Source organism: Pholcus phalangioides, unplaced genomic scaffold (assembly GCF_987345545.1).
Source record: "Pholcus phalangioides strain wild (caught in Gottingen) unplaced genomic scaffold, Ppha-v1.0 ptg000017l_1, whole genome shotgun sequence".
Classification (NCBI taxonomy): Eukaryota; Metazoa; Arthropoda; class Arachnida; order Araneae; family Pholcidae; genus Pholcus; species Pholcus phalangioides.
The window spans coordinates 64161695-64178061 of record NW_028301610.1 but is presented as its reverse complement, the minus strand read 5'-3'; the positions used below and the strand labels follow the sequence as shown (position 1 = coordinate 64178061).

Genomic DNA, 16367 nt, shown 5'->3' with positions numbered 1-16367 from the left:
GTTTGAGATAAAGGCCGAATTAAGACTTACAGGACACCATGCATGTGGAAGTATGAATATTCGCTTATTTTATAAATGTAGGGTGGGCAAAAAAGTCATAGAAATTTTAAAAATTCATAAAAAAAATCCGGAAAAATAACCGATATAAAAAACGATTTGCAGAATTAGCATCGCTTGGTCACGCGGATTTTTTTATTACAGGGAAAAAATAGCTAAAAAAACAGCCGATAGGTGGCGTTAACGTACAAAAGGCAAAAGAAACATAAGCAAATAACAAACAGAATGCCTCCAAATCGTTTACTACAGCAGTATGTGTTCCACATGACCACAGGGGATAACACATTGCAGGCGAGTTACAAATCCAGCAACGGCAGAGTGCAACAGGGACACATACACGGTTTACAACGGTGAACTGGTGTGGATTAGGAGCGCAAGTTCTTATAACCGTTTCATTTGCATATTTGCACCAAATTCACTCGTACCAGCGCCATCTACCGGCTGTTTTTTGGGTTATTCCCCCCCCCCCCCCTGCCTTAAAAAAATTCCCGTGACCTTAGAGATGTTAACCGTGCAAACCGTTTTATATTTCAGTTATTTTTTCGGTTTATATTCATCTTTAAAGTTTCTAAGGACTTTTTGCCACCCTGTATTTAAATAATTTAATTTGATTAAATAAAACCCACTAATAAAAAATATTACTTATTTATTATACAGTTTTTCAGTTATTATTGAAATTACAAAAAAAAGGAAATATACTAGGAGAAATATATTTTTACTGTGTACTTATATTTTTATTAGATGAAAATTAAATTTTCATTATGAAATTTTAAAATCCTGAACTTTCGACACAGATTTAACGATTGCCTTAATTTGATTAATAAATCTATTGGTATCATCATATTTGTTGAATCGGGCTTTTAAGGGTGTAGATTTTTTTTTTATAGTTTTAAATATACTAATTTTTACAGATTTAACAGAATGACATCTATAAAAATATTTATTTAATTATCATTTTACTTGATGTCGACAATGTATGTAAACTATTGATATGTATATATAAACATCCATTTTTTTAAATATTTTGCTTTACTGTTTATATGTAGGGGTCACCAGGACCTATGGGACCCAGAGGACCACCGGGATTACCAGGAAAAGATGTAAGAAAATTTATTTTCGCTTACTTCACATAAAAAAAAATGTATTACTTGTTTAGGTATTTATATACAGGGTAATAAGGAAAGTCGCTGGGCCGTGTTTTACTGGCGAACCGTTGATGCTAAAAGCATAATTCCAATTAGAAACGTATTGCGGGCTACTTATGGGATCTAGAAATGTGCCGCGTGCCACTGAAGTGATCTGGAAATGTGCCGCGTGCCACTGAAGTTGTCTAGAAATGTGCCACGGACGATTTATTTGAGGTGGGAATGTGTCGCGAGCCAGTTAAGTGAACTAGAACAACGCCCCAGTTTACTCCAGTGATCTGTAAATGTGATGTGATATTCAGCGATATTTAAATGTGCCACGGGCCATTTAAGTGATCTGGAACAGCTCCCCAGGTGACTTGAGCGGTGTGTAAAAGTGTGACAAAATTAAGTTATCTCGGAATGTGCCATGGACCACATAAGTCAGTGGCTCTCAACCTTTTCAAGCCCGCGGCCCGGTTTTATTCATTTCTGTGAGTCGAAGGCTCAGTCAAACACACGACCAACGGAATATGATTAAGGAAAAATGAAACGGCTAATCACTCGCGGCCCGGTATGCAAACACCAAACATGGCCCCCGCTCTGTCCCTTGTGGGATATAAGCAGGCTACCTTGCGGCTGGGCCATGCTGGAAAAAAGAAAATGCCCCGCTAGCCACCAAGACAACTGTCCGACCTCCAACCCACGGAAAGGAATACAGACACCAACACCAAACATGGCCCAGCTCTGAGGCAGATTACCTAGCGGCTGGGACATGCTGGAAAAACTATCTTGATGTTCGGGCCCGGCAGGCATCCCCGGCCCGTAAGCCACAGGACCCAATCCCGCCGAGGCCCCCCATCGCCCCCGACTCCTGGCAATTACACCCCCAAAGTCCCCGGAAACCCCCGCCAAGGAGCCCGGGCGAATCGCCCGCAAGAGGCCAACAAAAACATCTCGAGCCATCCGCCATCATCACTGTACTCTGTCCCCAACCATCAGCCAATCTGCAACACCAACTTCACTCATCTTGTCTTTTGTTGGAAGGGTTTTTTCATAGGTCCGAATCTGCAAATAGAACATGAAAAACAGGATACATGTACAAATTCAGGTCCAATGAACTATAAATATGTAAGTGGGAATTATCGATATTGATCAATTGCTGGTGTTAATAATATCACAAGACTGAAGGAGCCGGGGGGGGGGGACTTTTCATTGCCAGTTAGAGACATGTTTAGATTTGGTTATTATAGTCCTAATGATGAGATCAAGTCCGAAGAAATTACAAAGTTCACTTGAACATACAAAGTTCAGTTGCGCACTAGTGGATTCACCGGTGGTATACATTGGAACACATGAATATATTGATGAATAACAAAAATTATGGCGTTTCAAAGCAGTTGAGAAAGTATATATAATGTGCTTATAAGCAGGTGTCCGGGTACAACGTCAGAGTTTTTATAACAGATGGGCTGTGGGAATGATCTAGACAAACAGCGATGCCACGAAACGTAAGATATATAGCGTACATGATGATATTATGTAAGCATTGAATAGTATATAACATGCATAGTAAATATACATGAAATGAGATAAAATTTAATTATGCTTATAGGACAACATCTGCAAACTACGCATGATTCAATAATAAAAATTTAGTGAACAATTCAATCAAAAAAAAAAAAAAATTAAAATTCAATCGACAATGCAAGTAATAATAAAATTCAATCAAAATTCAATCACAATCAATAATTCAATCAAAAATAAAATTCAATCAATAATTCAATCAAAAAAAAATTCAATCAATAATTCAATCAAAAAAATTTCAATCAATAATTCAATCAACAATTGCGCTCAGCCCATCAAAGCAGAGTAGAAAAATTCAAACAGGATATTATTAAACATTGAATCTGAAGTAGATACTTTGGATACAAAAAATATATATGAACATGGAAAGAATACATATTGGCATCACTGACAATGATAAATTTCATTAAAATATCACTATACATATTTTATAGCACATGGGGTTAGGAAAGACGTCGCAATTATGGTACATAGTCTGAGTCCGAATCAGAGTTCAAGGGATCTTCTCTGTCTTGATATGCCATAGGTCTCGGGAAGATGTATAACTCTTGATTATTTTCCATAAAGTTGATAAGATTTTTAATCTTATTATAACTGCCAGGATTTTGGAAGACCTTCAACTTCCAAGACTGTGTATCAGCAACAGGGATTTGTAAGTGGAAGTCTTTGGTCAACGGGCAGGCTGTAGAGTAGTGGATGACCGTGCCCTCCCCGCCACATTTGCATTTCTCAGTCTGTCGATGAAATCTCGCCAGATATGCTGGGAAAGGACCATGTTCGGAAAAGAATATAACCATTTCCCTGGTCCATTTCCTATATCTGTATCTTGCTGTGGGGAGGAGAGCATATATTTTCCTGCCAACTTTGCGTTCTGTCTGCCATCGATTTTGCCACTTCTGCATCATTTCCTCAGATAAGATGTTCTTTGCCCATGACTTAGGGAAGAGCAGCGAAAAGTCAGACGTCACTCTTGCAGTCGCAGCTTTTGCAAGTTGGTCTGCCTGTTCATTCCCATATGTTCCTGCATGAGCTTTCACCCAATTGAGACTGATTTGAGGATTGGCACACAGAACCTTTCTGATTTGCCTAGCGATGATGTATTGAGACAGGGGATCCCTGATTGAGTGGAGTGATGAAAGTGAATCTGTGAAGATAGATGTTCTGTTCTGGAGTTCTTCCGCTTTCTTAATAGCCATAAGTAAAGCAAAAAGTTCGGCTTGGAATACTGTGTTATTGGTATTCAATTTACAAGACCATCTGTAGAAGATGTCATCTTTCTGAAGGATAGTAAAAGCTGCTGCAACTCCATTTTCCGTCTTTGAACCATCGGTATAGATGTCGAAATAGGGTTTTTTAAACAGTTCAGTGTCAGTCGGATCTGCAGACATTTGTCTATCATCAGGATATTCTGCCGGGTGTCTCGTCCATCCGGTGATTTTCCTTTGGATTTGAGTGTGACTGATGTGAGTTGCATCTTGTAGTTGGATATTGCGTTTGTTCCGAAGTGCCCCCATTTTAGCTTCGTACTCCACGATATATCTTAGTGGAGGCAGACCAGCCAAGATTTGCAGGGCGTTTGTTGGTGATGTCGAGTAAGCTTTGAGGATGTACAATAAGCAACCACGTTGGATAGAATCAAGACGTCTACCCTGTTCCTCCGTTAATGTGATACCCCAGGCTGGGGCACCATATGCGATGATCCTCTCAGCCACTGTCATATATAGGATTCTTCGCATTGACGTGGTAATGCCCCATTCCTTTCCAGTAGAGCACCATAATCTTGGCATGAGGGCATTAATTTTGGTCGAAATTGTAGCGATATGGCTGTACCAATTCAGTTGGTCATCAAATGTCACCCCGAGAATCTTAATATTAGATCGTTTCTTAATGAAATTGTCGCCAATTTTTACCGATGGTGGTCTTTTGGAAGAGAGCCATAAAAAGTTGGTTTTATCCATTGCGATGCTGAGTCCGTGTTGGTCTAACCAATGATGGATTTCATTTAGCACATATGTGGCTAGTCTACCTGTGCCTTCTACTGTAGGGCCCGAGGCTATTACCGTAATGTCATCTGCGTAGGCCTGAACCCTGACATTCTTCGGCCACCTCTTAAGGAGGAGATCATTAAGGAATAAGTTCCAAAGTAGTGGCCCGGAACACGATCCTTGAGGGCATCCCCTTGCCATTCTATGTCGAACTGTTCCTAATGGTGTCCGCATCTGTACCACCCTGTGTTGGAGCATGCTTATCAGAATATTGGCTAGATTAGATGGTATAGGCAGATTAAGCAACTTTTCCCTGATAATATTATGATTGATGTGATCGAAAGCCCCCTGGATGTCCAGGGTAATTATTATGACGTTATGTTTTTTAATTCTTTGATTTTTGATCTCTGTGACAATGTCCATGAGAGCTTGTTCTGCCGAACTCCCATGGCGAAATCCATATTGAAGGGGGCTGATGACATTAGATTTTTACAAGAAGAAGATAACTCTCTGGCAAATGACTTTTTCGAACAATTTACCCAGTGTTGATAACAAATGTATGGGTCTATATGATTTAGTTGATGTTGGATCTTTGTCTTTTTTGAGGAAGAAGAGGACATTGCTAATCTTGAAATGTCGTGGAAAATGTTCAAGTTGAAAGCATTTATTAAATAATGCGGAGAACACCTCGGGAAAGCTTTGCAGTAGAGCTTGAAGGGTTACATTATTAATTGCGTCTTCGCCAGGAGCTTTTTTCTTATTTAAATGACTTGCAATGTACCACAGTTCTTGGCGTGAGATTTTCTTATTATCCGGCTCGTGAGACACCAAACTAGCCGTTGAAAAGTTTATTTGATGATTGGTTGGATAGTTAGCCTCAGGGAAAAATTCTTGAAGTTGCTTTTGGGCTTGTTCTAGGACAGTCAAATTCTCGTCTGTATCAGTTTGGAAAAAAGTTGTGGGGACAGAGAAGATTGTTTCACCGTTGCTTTGTAAAATATACCGTACGGATTTGTAGCTGAGTTACACAATTCCCTCCAGGAGCTTCTTTTTGTCTTCCTGATTAATTTTGAATATAAGGCCCTGTTACGGTGGTAAATGATTCTCAATACCTCCTTATTATCTAGGTTTGCCGCTAGATACCTTCTCTTACTAGTCCTGCATTTCCGTCTAGCGACCTCTAAATCTTTGGTCCACCACCCGTCGAAATATCGTGTCTTTTGCTTTGATATAAGGAGATACTTGTTACCCTGCGTTTTCAAGAGATTGAAGAGATCATTCGTGCATTCTTCCAATTGTTCAGTGGATGTAGCTAAGTTGATATTTTGTACATGGAGAGGTAATTGATCAACCATTGATCTCGTGAACTTCTCAATTCGGCGTCTCGAGTTGGAGAATTTGACCGTCTTAATGATTGATGGTTGAACAGAAATATAAATTTCTATATGTGAATGCGGGCTATGTGTAACATCGAGATGCCTGACCTTCCAAGTTACATTATCAAGCGGTGGAACAAAATTTGACAATGTAACGTCTGGAGCGCCTGTGGCCCCGAAGTATTCGTATGTGTTCGAGCCATCATTGTGAAATATCAGATGATTGGCATTAGCGAAATCCAGCAGCGACCATCCTCTGTTGTTATTATCCTTATATCCCCAGCTTTGGTGGTGGGCGTTCATATCTGCAGATATTAAAATTGGAGAGTTACCAGCTTTCCCACAAATAAGGTTCAGTTCTTGAATGGTATTTTCAATTTTCTGGTATGGGGATGAATATGCCGAGACTATAATTATTTCTCCAGAAATGGTGCAAATTTTAATTGCCACACAATTTGTCATGATGGAAAAAGTGGCACCGGAGAGATGTTGACTAGCAAGGACTATCGCTGCTTTTTTATTTAGAGAGGTCCATTTCGGCCAAGACGCTGGAAGTTCGAGTAGTTTACCTTTACCAATCAGAGGTTCTTGTAACATCAATATACCCCAAGAGTTTTTGGTGGCTTGCAACGGAAGAAGCGCAGTCGCATTTCTGCATTTGTTGGCATTAAATTGTAATATTTTGATGCCATTTGTGGAAGATGTTGGAACAGACACTGAACGTTGATGATCAGGAGAAGACATAATCCTATATAATGACAAATAAGGTGTTCTCTTAAGGGATGTTACACAAGAATTTAGAACCACGAAAAGAAGAAAAGTCTTTTGATCTAACGATAAGCCTGAGGATTAGATGACGCGTAGGTGAAGTTTGAGTTTAAAATTGTTATTGATCTCTCTCCTGATCGCTGCTTGTCCATACAAGGAGGAGCAATCTATAAAAAGACCATTCGGGCATTGAGAAATACGCCGAACTAGATGTTGGAATCCGGCATATTTGAGCTGTTCCTCCAGGTTTTTCATTGTGAGAGTTGGATTTCTACTGCTACAGTAGGTCATGTGAATTGGAAATTTCTCCTGTTCCTGATATTGCCTGTTATCGGAGGAGGTCGAAGATTGTGTTTGGTTCCATCGGTCACTCTTTTTACTAGGCATTCGAGATTTGATAAAGGCAATAGCATGATGATTTAGATAGTCATTATTCTCCAGGGAACTCTTAATATTGTAGCAAATTTCCCTGGATTTACATTGAATAGCCAGCCCATTTCTAACTGGACGAGTACAAATAATTTCTGAGTCGAATTCATCAAGAAATTCAATGAGGCTGATTGTTTCTTGACCTGTTGACTCTCTTCTCCTGTAAATTAAAACCGTCCCTGCCTGTGATGTCTTCTCCCGCTCTAGGTAAATATTTGATCGAGATTCAGCATTTTTACTAGATGATAATGTATTCCCAAGAACTCGATTAATTTTTGACGATTGTTGGCTGTTTCTATCCCCCATTTGGGAGTTGTTCGTGGGGATGGCATAGATATTGTCTCTTGTCACTTTTCTAGAGAGGACAGCTGTTTTTATTTCTTGACATGTTTTATTTTGGTAGCAATCAAGTGCATATCCTCTGCTTATTTTTCTGATTCTGCCTATGCCATTATGAAATTGGTTTAAAATTATTCGAAACTCATTAAAAATATATTTTTTTGTAGAGTTATTGTTTTTCAAAAGAAGAATTGTAAAAAATTCATCTGGATTTCTTCGTTCCTGTGAGATTCCTCTTTCCTGTACCTTTCGCTTATTCTTTTTCTTCTTGCGCACCTCTTGAAATTGTTCTTGTATTGTTTTGTCTTCCTGTTCTACGATCAGCTCTTCTACAATCTCAAATTGCCCCAATTCTTCTGACGCCGTTGCTTTTTCAGAAGCAGATTCTATTGGAGGCGGAATGGTTAGATTATCAATCTCGGTCTTCTCTTTATCCTCCGTATTGTTTTCCTGGGTCTGTGAAGAAGAGGGATTTTTGAGACTCACCTTCTTCACCTTTTTCTTCCTCTGCGGAAGGGGGGGAGGAAGCCCGAGAATTTTAGTAGAATTTCCCTTCGTTATCTTTGCACCGTCCTCTACAACTGAAGGATTTTTCAAAATTGTATTTCCTCCAATTACCTGTTTCTCTTGTGCTGTTTTGGACAATTTCTCATTTTCTCTACAACTTTCTTCTATCCAATCTTCCACGAGTTTGATTAATTTATCTGCTCTTTTGCGGGCGGCTCGAGGGATGTTGTGTCTAATCTTGTTCTCTACAATTGTAGAAGAATGTACAATGTCCGTGATACAGGTCATCATTTGCAGAATATTTGTGCATTTATCAAATCGTCCATATTCCTTGAATTGTATTTTTTTGCGATCAGGCTGAAGTCGGAACGCCAAGTCTTCCGCTTCTCGGACTCTGTTTTCATAGTACTCCTCCAAATTGCTGTTTTCTTCAGTACAATATAGACCTTCTAGTCTCTCCAATAGTTTTTTAGTCGCTAAATCTCTAAAAGATGCCTTACAGTGTCCACAAACTGGTTCGATACTCTTCTCGACGTCCGAGTCTGTAATATTTTGTGGATTACTGTCCAAGAGATTAAATTCTTTCGAAATACAATTTAATTGATTTGTTTCTGTACCTTTTTCATCTCGACGATTGTTGGGTGTATTCTTATCCCTGATATTCCGATCATCATGTTTTTTTCCCTTCTTAGTTGAGGATATACTTTGATGTTTTTTTGTTTTCTTGAAACTTTTTCTTCTTGTATTCACCTCGTCCATCAAAGCAGTATCGTCCTCTTGCGAAGAATCACTTAAGTTAGGGCTCCTGAAGTATAGAGATTTTTTGCTAACCTCTTTTTCCGTTTGCTGGGATGAAGACAAGTCGTTCGATGCATCGTAGGGTTCGTCGTCTCCCTCCTCGAAGGTGGTAGCCATTGAAGAAGAGTCCAAATTGAGGGACTGATTCTCGAAAAAAGACGAGTTCACGATATTTGAAGTGGCAAATCCGAATCTGGCCTGTGTGGCAGGGATAGGTGGTGTTGCTTGTCGTTGAAGATCTCCAGCTTGATGCGCTGAATCCAACGATATAGATGAGACACCTGATGAATTGTGCATCTCCGACATTGAGGTGACAGACAAATTAAAAGCCAATGATGTTTGCGTCGGTCCTTTGGCAGTGGAACACATGGATTGCAGTCGTTGGTTTCGTCTGGGCGGATGAGGAGAGGTATACCGGAAAAAAGATGGGCCTCTATCACAAATTATTGGAGAATATACTGTACTGTTCGGAGAAGCCCGTGAATCGTCAGTTAGCGTCTCTTCCTGATTGGTGATTTTACTAACATTTTCAAGATTCTCAAAAACAGTTGCAAGTTTTTCTGTTGATTTCTCGTTTGCTAACACGTTTTTCAGCAATTTATAGTGCCCGGAGTATGTGCGACTCATTTTACACTGTTTTTACACAATAAGGGACAAAAAGCAACAAAAACAGGACAAAGAATGGGAACGTGACGTATGGTTCAGATTTCACCAATTAGCGCTAAATTTAGGAAGAAACATTTGATTCAACAATGCCAAGAATGACGAAAGACTTAATCCCGTATTCAAACATTTAACAAAAAATTCCCATACAAAATATAGTGATACAAACACACAGTGGTATGCAGTTAAGGCTATTCTCAAATATATTGATGATATAATGCAATAAAATGTCTCAATCTCAGAAAATAAACACATTATGTGTAACATAGGGCCATCATACCACAAAATGCATAATGGATATTGTCAAACTAAAACTTTATCATTCTATAATTGAGACAGTCCAGGATCATGTGAGAGGCTATGGTATGATATATAGATGCGTACAATAGACACAGAATGCTAAATAAAACAATGTCTCGCAAAATTTAAAAGTAATATGGTCACCAACCTATTACGGGACTGCGTAATAATCAATAGTTAAATTATCCACGGGGTACACGACGCTATTAATTACATATATCCATACTATCAGCATATGATGCAAATATACAATGTTCAGATTCTCAATTCAAATTATGGTCCGTCTTCAAATACGGGACTATAGAGTCCAGCTTGCGTTCAATTTATAACCTCCAAGTTTTAACCCTGTATAATTTTTTGCACGCTTCTGTCCCTGGCCACGTTGCTTCGATAATGGCGACCAAATGTCAAAACCAATGTTATAATAAGCATTCAAAAACATATATCTTGAATAATAATCATCTCAGAATTTAAATAATGACAGATTCTGAATCAAGAAAGAAAAAAAAAAAAAAAAAAATATATATATATATATATATATATATATAAACGCCCCAGTTGGATACAAACAATGACATCCTACAAAACATATTACCTAATGGGTAATCATCTTTGTCTAACAGAGGGGCCGCAGCATTCAACTTCCAGAAACGTTTGGTTCCAAACATTTTGGGCCAATTAACATGATTTTTTCCTTTTTTTTTTTTTTTTTTTTTTTTTTTAAAGATTTTTCAAAGTTTCCCGTACTTACAGCTCCCGAACATTACACACGACTGTGTTAGCCCCAACACCTCGCAACGGCGTGGCATTTCCAATATCCACAGAACTTTCTCTCACTTCACTCGATTGCACAATTTTATAAAAACACTGTTTCTCCTACACTTAATGAATACTTATAACACATATAGTACCCGTCATGTTCTAATATACACATAAAAAATGTAATTTTTATTCGAGCACGAAAATAAACAATCCCACTCCATTCCGGCCCGGTATGAATGATATCAGGGCCCGGTACCGGGCCGCGGCCCAGTGGTTGAGAAACACTGTAATAAGTGATGTGGAAGTGCACCCCCCCCCCCGGTCAATAAAGTGAACTGGAAATGTGTATCGTGAGCCGCTTAAGTTATCTAGTAATGTGCCGAGGACACTCAGTTGAATGAGAATGTGCCGCGGCCATTTAAGTGATCTGCGACAACGCCTAAGGTTAAGTTATCTGGAAATGTGCCACCAAAGTTCATTTTTTATAAAATCAGGTTGGAGGTAGCGGCTCACAACAGATGATTCGGAGGACCACATTTGGCGATGGCCATGGGTTGAGCATGAATGATTTAAATAAGTTTTCCCTTTATTTAAATTTTGATCTTTCATACTTCGGATAGTTTCCAACAATTTTTTTTTTCATTCTAGGGAGACTCTGGAGAAGATGGACGACCTGGATCATCAGGACCTCCTGGTCCACCGGTAAGCCTAGACGTTCCGTGCTTTCCCGGTGGATATCCGGTTTTTTCCGCTGATTCGACATTGCGAGGGCAAATCATGCAAGGGAAAGTGCGGGAAGTGCCCGAAATCCGTCCCCTACACTAAGTTCATCCCCCTCTCTAATTTGCATGTACAGAGCCGCCGATATCTTGCAAAAGTGCCAGGAAACACTTCAGAACCATTCAGTTGACTACTTGCAGTGACGCAGTTGCTTTGCTCTCTTCATTTACGATTTAAGTTTTCAAAAATATTTTTTGTTATAACTTATTACAGTACGGAATCAACACTTTGAACAGTTATATATTTACGCCTTACGGTAAGTTTTTTTTAATCAGTTAGAGCGATTGATAATTATTGAACACTACTAGAATATTGCGTTGCATAGTCGTGTAGCTGTAGTCGTTTAGTCAGGAGCAGTCACAATTTTTGCTATAGCTGAATTCTTAAATCCGTCCCCCTCTGAGTATCGGAGTGAAACTCATCATGTATATTCTTGTGACATACAGATTGTCATGTAAGTGCTAATGTGGCCTTTATTTCATCAACCGTCCGTCGCAGAGGTATAGAGAGAGTTTCAATTTAAAAAATGTTCAAAAATTACCCTGAACTAATTTCGAGAGTGAAAATACAGTGTCATACAGTCCCCTTGTCCTCTAACTTCCTGTTGGGACGTTGTTGCCTTGTATCTCCTGAAGCCAACGGAAAAAATTCCAAGTCTCTAAATACAATACTCGCTAAGATATTTGAATTCAAAAATTCGGAGAAAAGTCATGGAAGAACAGCAGAAACTAACGGACACACCCACATATCGCTTCTTTCCCTCATTTATGGTGTCCTTTCCCAGCTTTTCTCAGATTTTTGAATTCAAAAATACCTTAGCGAATATTGCGCTTAGAAATTTGGAATTCTTCTGTTGACCTAAAGAGAGACAGGGCAACAACTTTCTAATTGGAAGTTAGAGGACGGTGGGGGTGCGGGGCGTAAAAAAATTTAGAGTTTTTATTTTGTGACACACTTCATTTGCGCTGTCAATACTGGTAAAGGGTAATTTTTGAATGCCTTTTGAAAAGTATTTTCAAATTGACATCATACCTCTACGACGGACGGTTGGTGAGCTTAAGGCCGCATTAGCACTTACAGGAAGCCCCGTATATTTTCTTCCTGACTAATTAGAGTAATTTCGATTGATGTATGATCACTTTTCAACCGTTTTACACCGTATTTAACATTTCTATGTCTCATTCATGAGAAAACAGCTAATTATATAAATATAATAAAGTAATAAATATTAGCAATATATATAGAAATATATCTAATCATATACAGGTGATTAGAATTAAAGTTCCCGTGCTCTGAGTAGTTTTTCTCAAAAACTGCTTATCCGAATAGTCAAATTTTTACGATATCTTTATGAGTCCACGGGAGAGAAATTTATGGAATAAATAGAATAGTTCTATTTTCCACCCACCAGGTGAAAAAGTGGCGCTTTTTATTGCATTCCACATTTCCCTATGGTCCATATAGCACATATACCAAGTTTCAATGGAATATGTCTACCAGAACGGGCGCTACATAGGTCTCAGTAGTTTCAATATACTGACACTGCTCAGACCAATGTAGCACCCGTCGGTATGCTGACGCTATTCCAACCTATGTACCATTCTGGAGGACGTATTCCGTTCAAACTTGTACATTCGCTATATGATCCATGGGGGGAAAAGGAAAATTCAATAAAAAAAGCGCCCTTTTTCAACCTAATGGTCGAAAATTTAACTATTTTTTTATTTCACAAATCTGTCTCCCATGGTCGTATTAAGATATCCTAAAAATTTGGCTGTATTTAGATGACGGGTTTGTGAAAAAAACTACTCAGAGTTCGGAAACTGTAATTATAATCCCCTGTGCACATATATATTAACTAAAACTAATAAATATAACTAATATAACTATAATATAAGTAATATAACTATAATATAAGTAATATAACTATAATATAAGTAATATAACTATAATATAAGTAATATAACTATAATATAACATTTATAACTATAATATAACATTTATAACTATAATATAACATTTATAACTAAAATAAATATGAGCAACTAAAATAAATGTGTAGATAATAACTGGAAATAGGGGACGGAATTAGAATACCTTTGATGAAAATCCAAACTTTGCGTTGTTTTGATTATTATTTTTTTTTTGGTTAGAAAAAATTTATTCAGTGCAATCACAATTGCGGCACTATTAGATATGGAGTTGAGTTACGTAAACCAGTTTTTAAATTATTTTTAATTCTATACAAATTTACAAATTTTCAGAATTAACGATTTTGCTTAGAGGGGACGGTACATGGGCACTCTCCCTTATTGGGGGTTAGTTGAACGAATGAGATTATGTTAAAAATTTCGGGGGTTCTCGATTATCCGCTTTGTGTTACAGCGCCCCCTCGCCTCCCGAGATTTATGAACCGGTCAATTTTAAATTATTTTATTGGTATGAAAGTCTTCTCCTAACCATATATACTCGACTTGTTTTATATAAACATTTAGTTTCTATTATTTTTAAATACCTGCGTCTTAATACATTCAGTAGACTCTCGCTCATCCGGCACATATCAGACCAGGGTGGTCAGGATTACTGGAAGTTGATGGAAAAATTCCATTTACATCAACGGTTCTCAACCTTGAGAAGAGTACGGGCCACTTAATTGGTTTGCGAACGTGTCGCGGGCCACTTCAGGGATTTGTAAGCGTGTCGTAGACCACTTTGGTGATCTGTAAATGCACCACGTACAACTTGGTTGACCTGTAAATATGCCGTGGACCATTTGAATGATCTGGAGCTGTGCCGAAGGTCACTCAAGTGATCCATGAATGTGCCAGAGATTAATTGAGGGATCTGTTGATGTGCCGGGGGTCACTTAAGCAATCTTGGAAGGTACTGCGGGCCGCTTAGGTGATGTGAAACTGTACCATGGGTCACTTTTACCATTTTACTCAAATGATGTAGGACTGTGCCTAGGGTCATTTAAGTCAGCTTTCAACACGCCGCGGATCCCCCAAGTGATCTGGAACTGTACCGAAGGTCATTGAAGTGATCTAGAAATGTTTCGCAGACCACTTAAGTGATGTAGGAAATCACGCGTCACTTGAATTACTATCTGTAAACGTGCCATTCAGTTCACTTTAACAAAATTAGGTTTAAGATCGCGGGCCACAGCAGATGACACAGAAAGCTAAATTTGGTCCGCTGGCAATGGTATGAGCATGTATGATTTAAAAGAATATAAATTTCTGCCTACATAACATGGAGTGAAATTTTTTTACTCTTCTATGCACGAACAAAAATCGCCTAAAAACGCCAGATTACTGGGCGGACTGGAATAGCGCACCGCCGGATTACTGAGAGTCTCTGTATATTACTAGTATTTCTGTTTCTAGTTTATTGTAATTTAAACCTGCATTTTTTTTTAAATATTTTTCATAGGGATCTAGAGGACCACCGGGTCTACCTGGCTTACCAGGTCCAAAAGGACATAGAGTAAGTACTCTGATGTTAAAATTTTTAGATTTGACGACAAAAAAATTGATTCATTTATTAAAAAATTCTTTCATTTGTAATTTTAATGCAGGTTATTCAATGACTGGAAAATTCCATTGAGTTAATAGAAAATGAAGGGATATATAATATTAGAATAATTCAGTTTTTTCACTAAAAGGGTAAAATATGTGTAAATGAATGCTCTGCCAATGCATAAAATAAGGACATGAATTTTTGACAATTTGAAGCAATTCTTTAGCGCAGTTACATGTTATAATACCATAATGAAACTGTGTTACAAGTATGTAAATGATTTAAGGAGTGTCACGACCCCTGAAATCAATTTTTCAGTTAAATGACTTTAAATTTTTTTTTGTGACATATACAAGCGGTATCTGGGCTATTTGGCTATGGTCTAAGGCATTTTCTTCCTGACGTTTCCAATTTTTTGAATTTTTTTGTAGTCAAGTGGAACAAAAGTAATTTTTGAAAAATCGAATTCAAGGGTCGTTACACACCTTAATACTTTTTCACACTGAACATAAATGTCATTAACACTTTTATTTTTTAAATCATGGATAAAGCCAGTATTACACTGTAAAATTTTTATAAAAATTATTTTATGAAACTTGAAAAATGCAACTAATAAGCGGTTGCATTCGAAGGAATGTGATAAACTTATTGATTTTTTTTTCAAGTTTTGTAAAAGATGTGTTTTATCAAACTTTCATATTGTATTTCCGGCCTAAGACAATTGAAGACACCTGAACTCTGAACTGTGTAAACCAGGCGTTTCCTACGTAAAACTTCTTACGGAACCCTTGATAGTTATAAGGCTGTTCTGCGGATCCCTTGATGATAATGAGGCTGCTCTACTACGGAAGTCAAATAAATTTTGAATATTTATCTAAAAAAAGTGCTCCCTACTGCAGTCCCAACAGCATTATAGAACCAGGTCAAAAAGAAAACGTGCTTATTCACCACCACCTCTTAATTTACAGATTTATTGCCATATATCATTGTGCCAGATTTTATCGTGAAAGCGCCTATGCCACTGAGGTACCAGTGCCCTTGCCCGGGTGGGACTCACGAGTTAATAGCCCTAGGTGTCTCGTAAAGTACACGTAAATTCTGAAATTCACGAACTTCAGTTCTAGTGAACAAAAAATTTCCAAAAAAAACACTGTTTTTACAACTTATAATTTCCTAATGAAACGGAAAATGACATTCAGGAATTTCTGAAGTTTCTGGTTCAAATATAACGTTGTGCTGTTTTTAAGTTGTTTAGTCATCCAAAGTGAACTGAGTTTATTTAAAAGAAAATCTCGTTTGATCAAGTGGAACCCCAAGATTCCGCGGAACACCAGTTCGAAAACACATGGTGCAGAAGGCCGCGATTGCACTAT

General features: G+C 38.1%; 1 protein-coding gene across 1 annotated transcript in view; it reads left to right on the top strand.

The window, feature by feature from the left end:
• Positions 1-16367, top strand: part of LOC149074633 (uncharacterized) — a 111355-nt gene that overhangs the window by 44165 nt on the left and 50823 nt on the right. The window contains exons 10-12 of the mRNA XM_089247024.1: positions 1104-1157; positions 11344-11397; positions 14908-14961. Coding sequence (XP_089103150.1) covers positions 1104-1157; positions 11344-11397; positions 14908-14961 — 162 coding nt within the window. The remainder of the gene's footprint in view (positions 1-1103; positions 1158-11343; positions 11398-14907; positions 14962-16367) is intronic.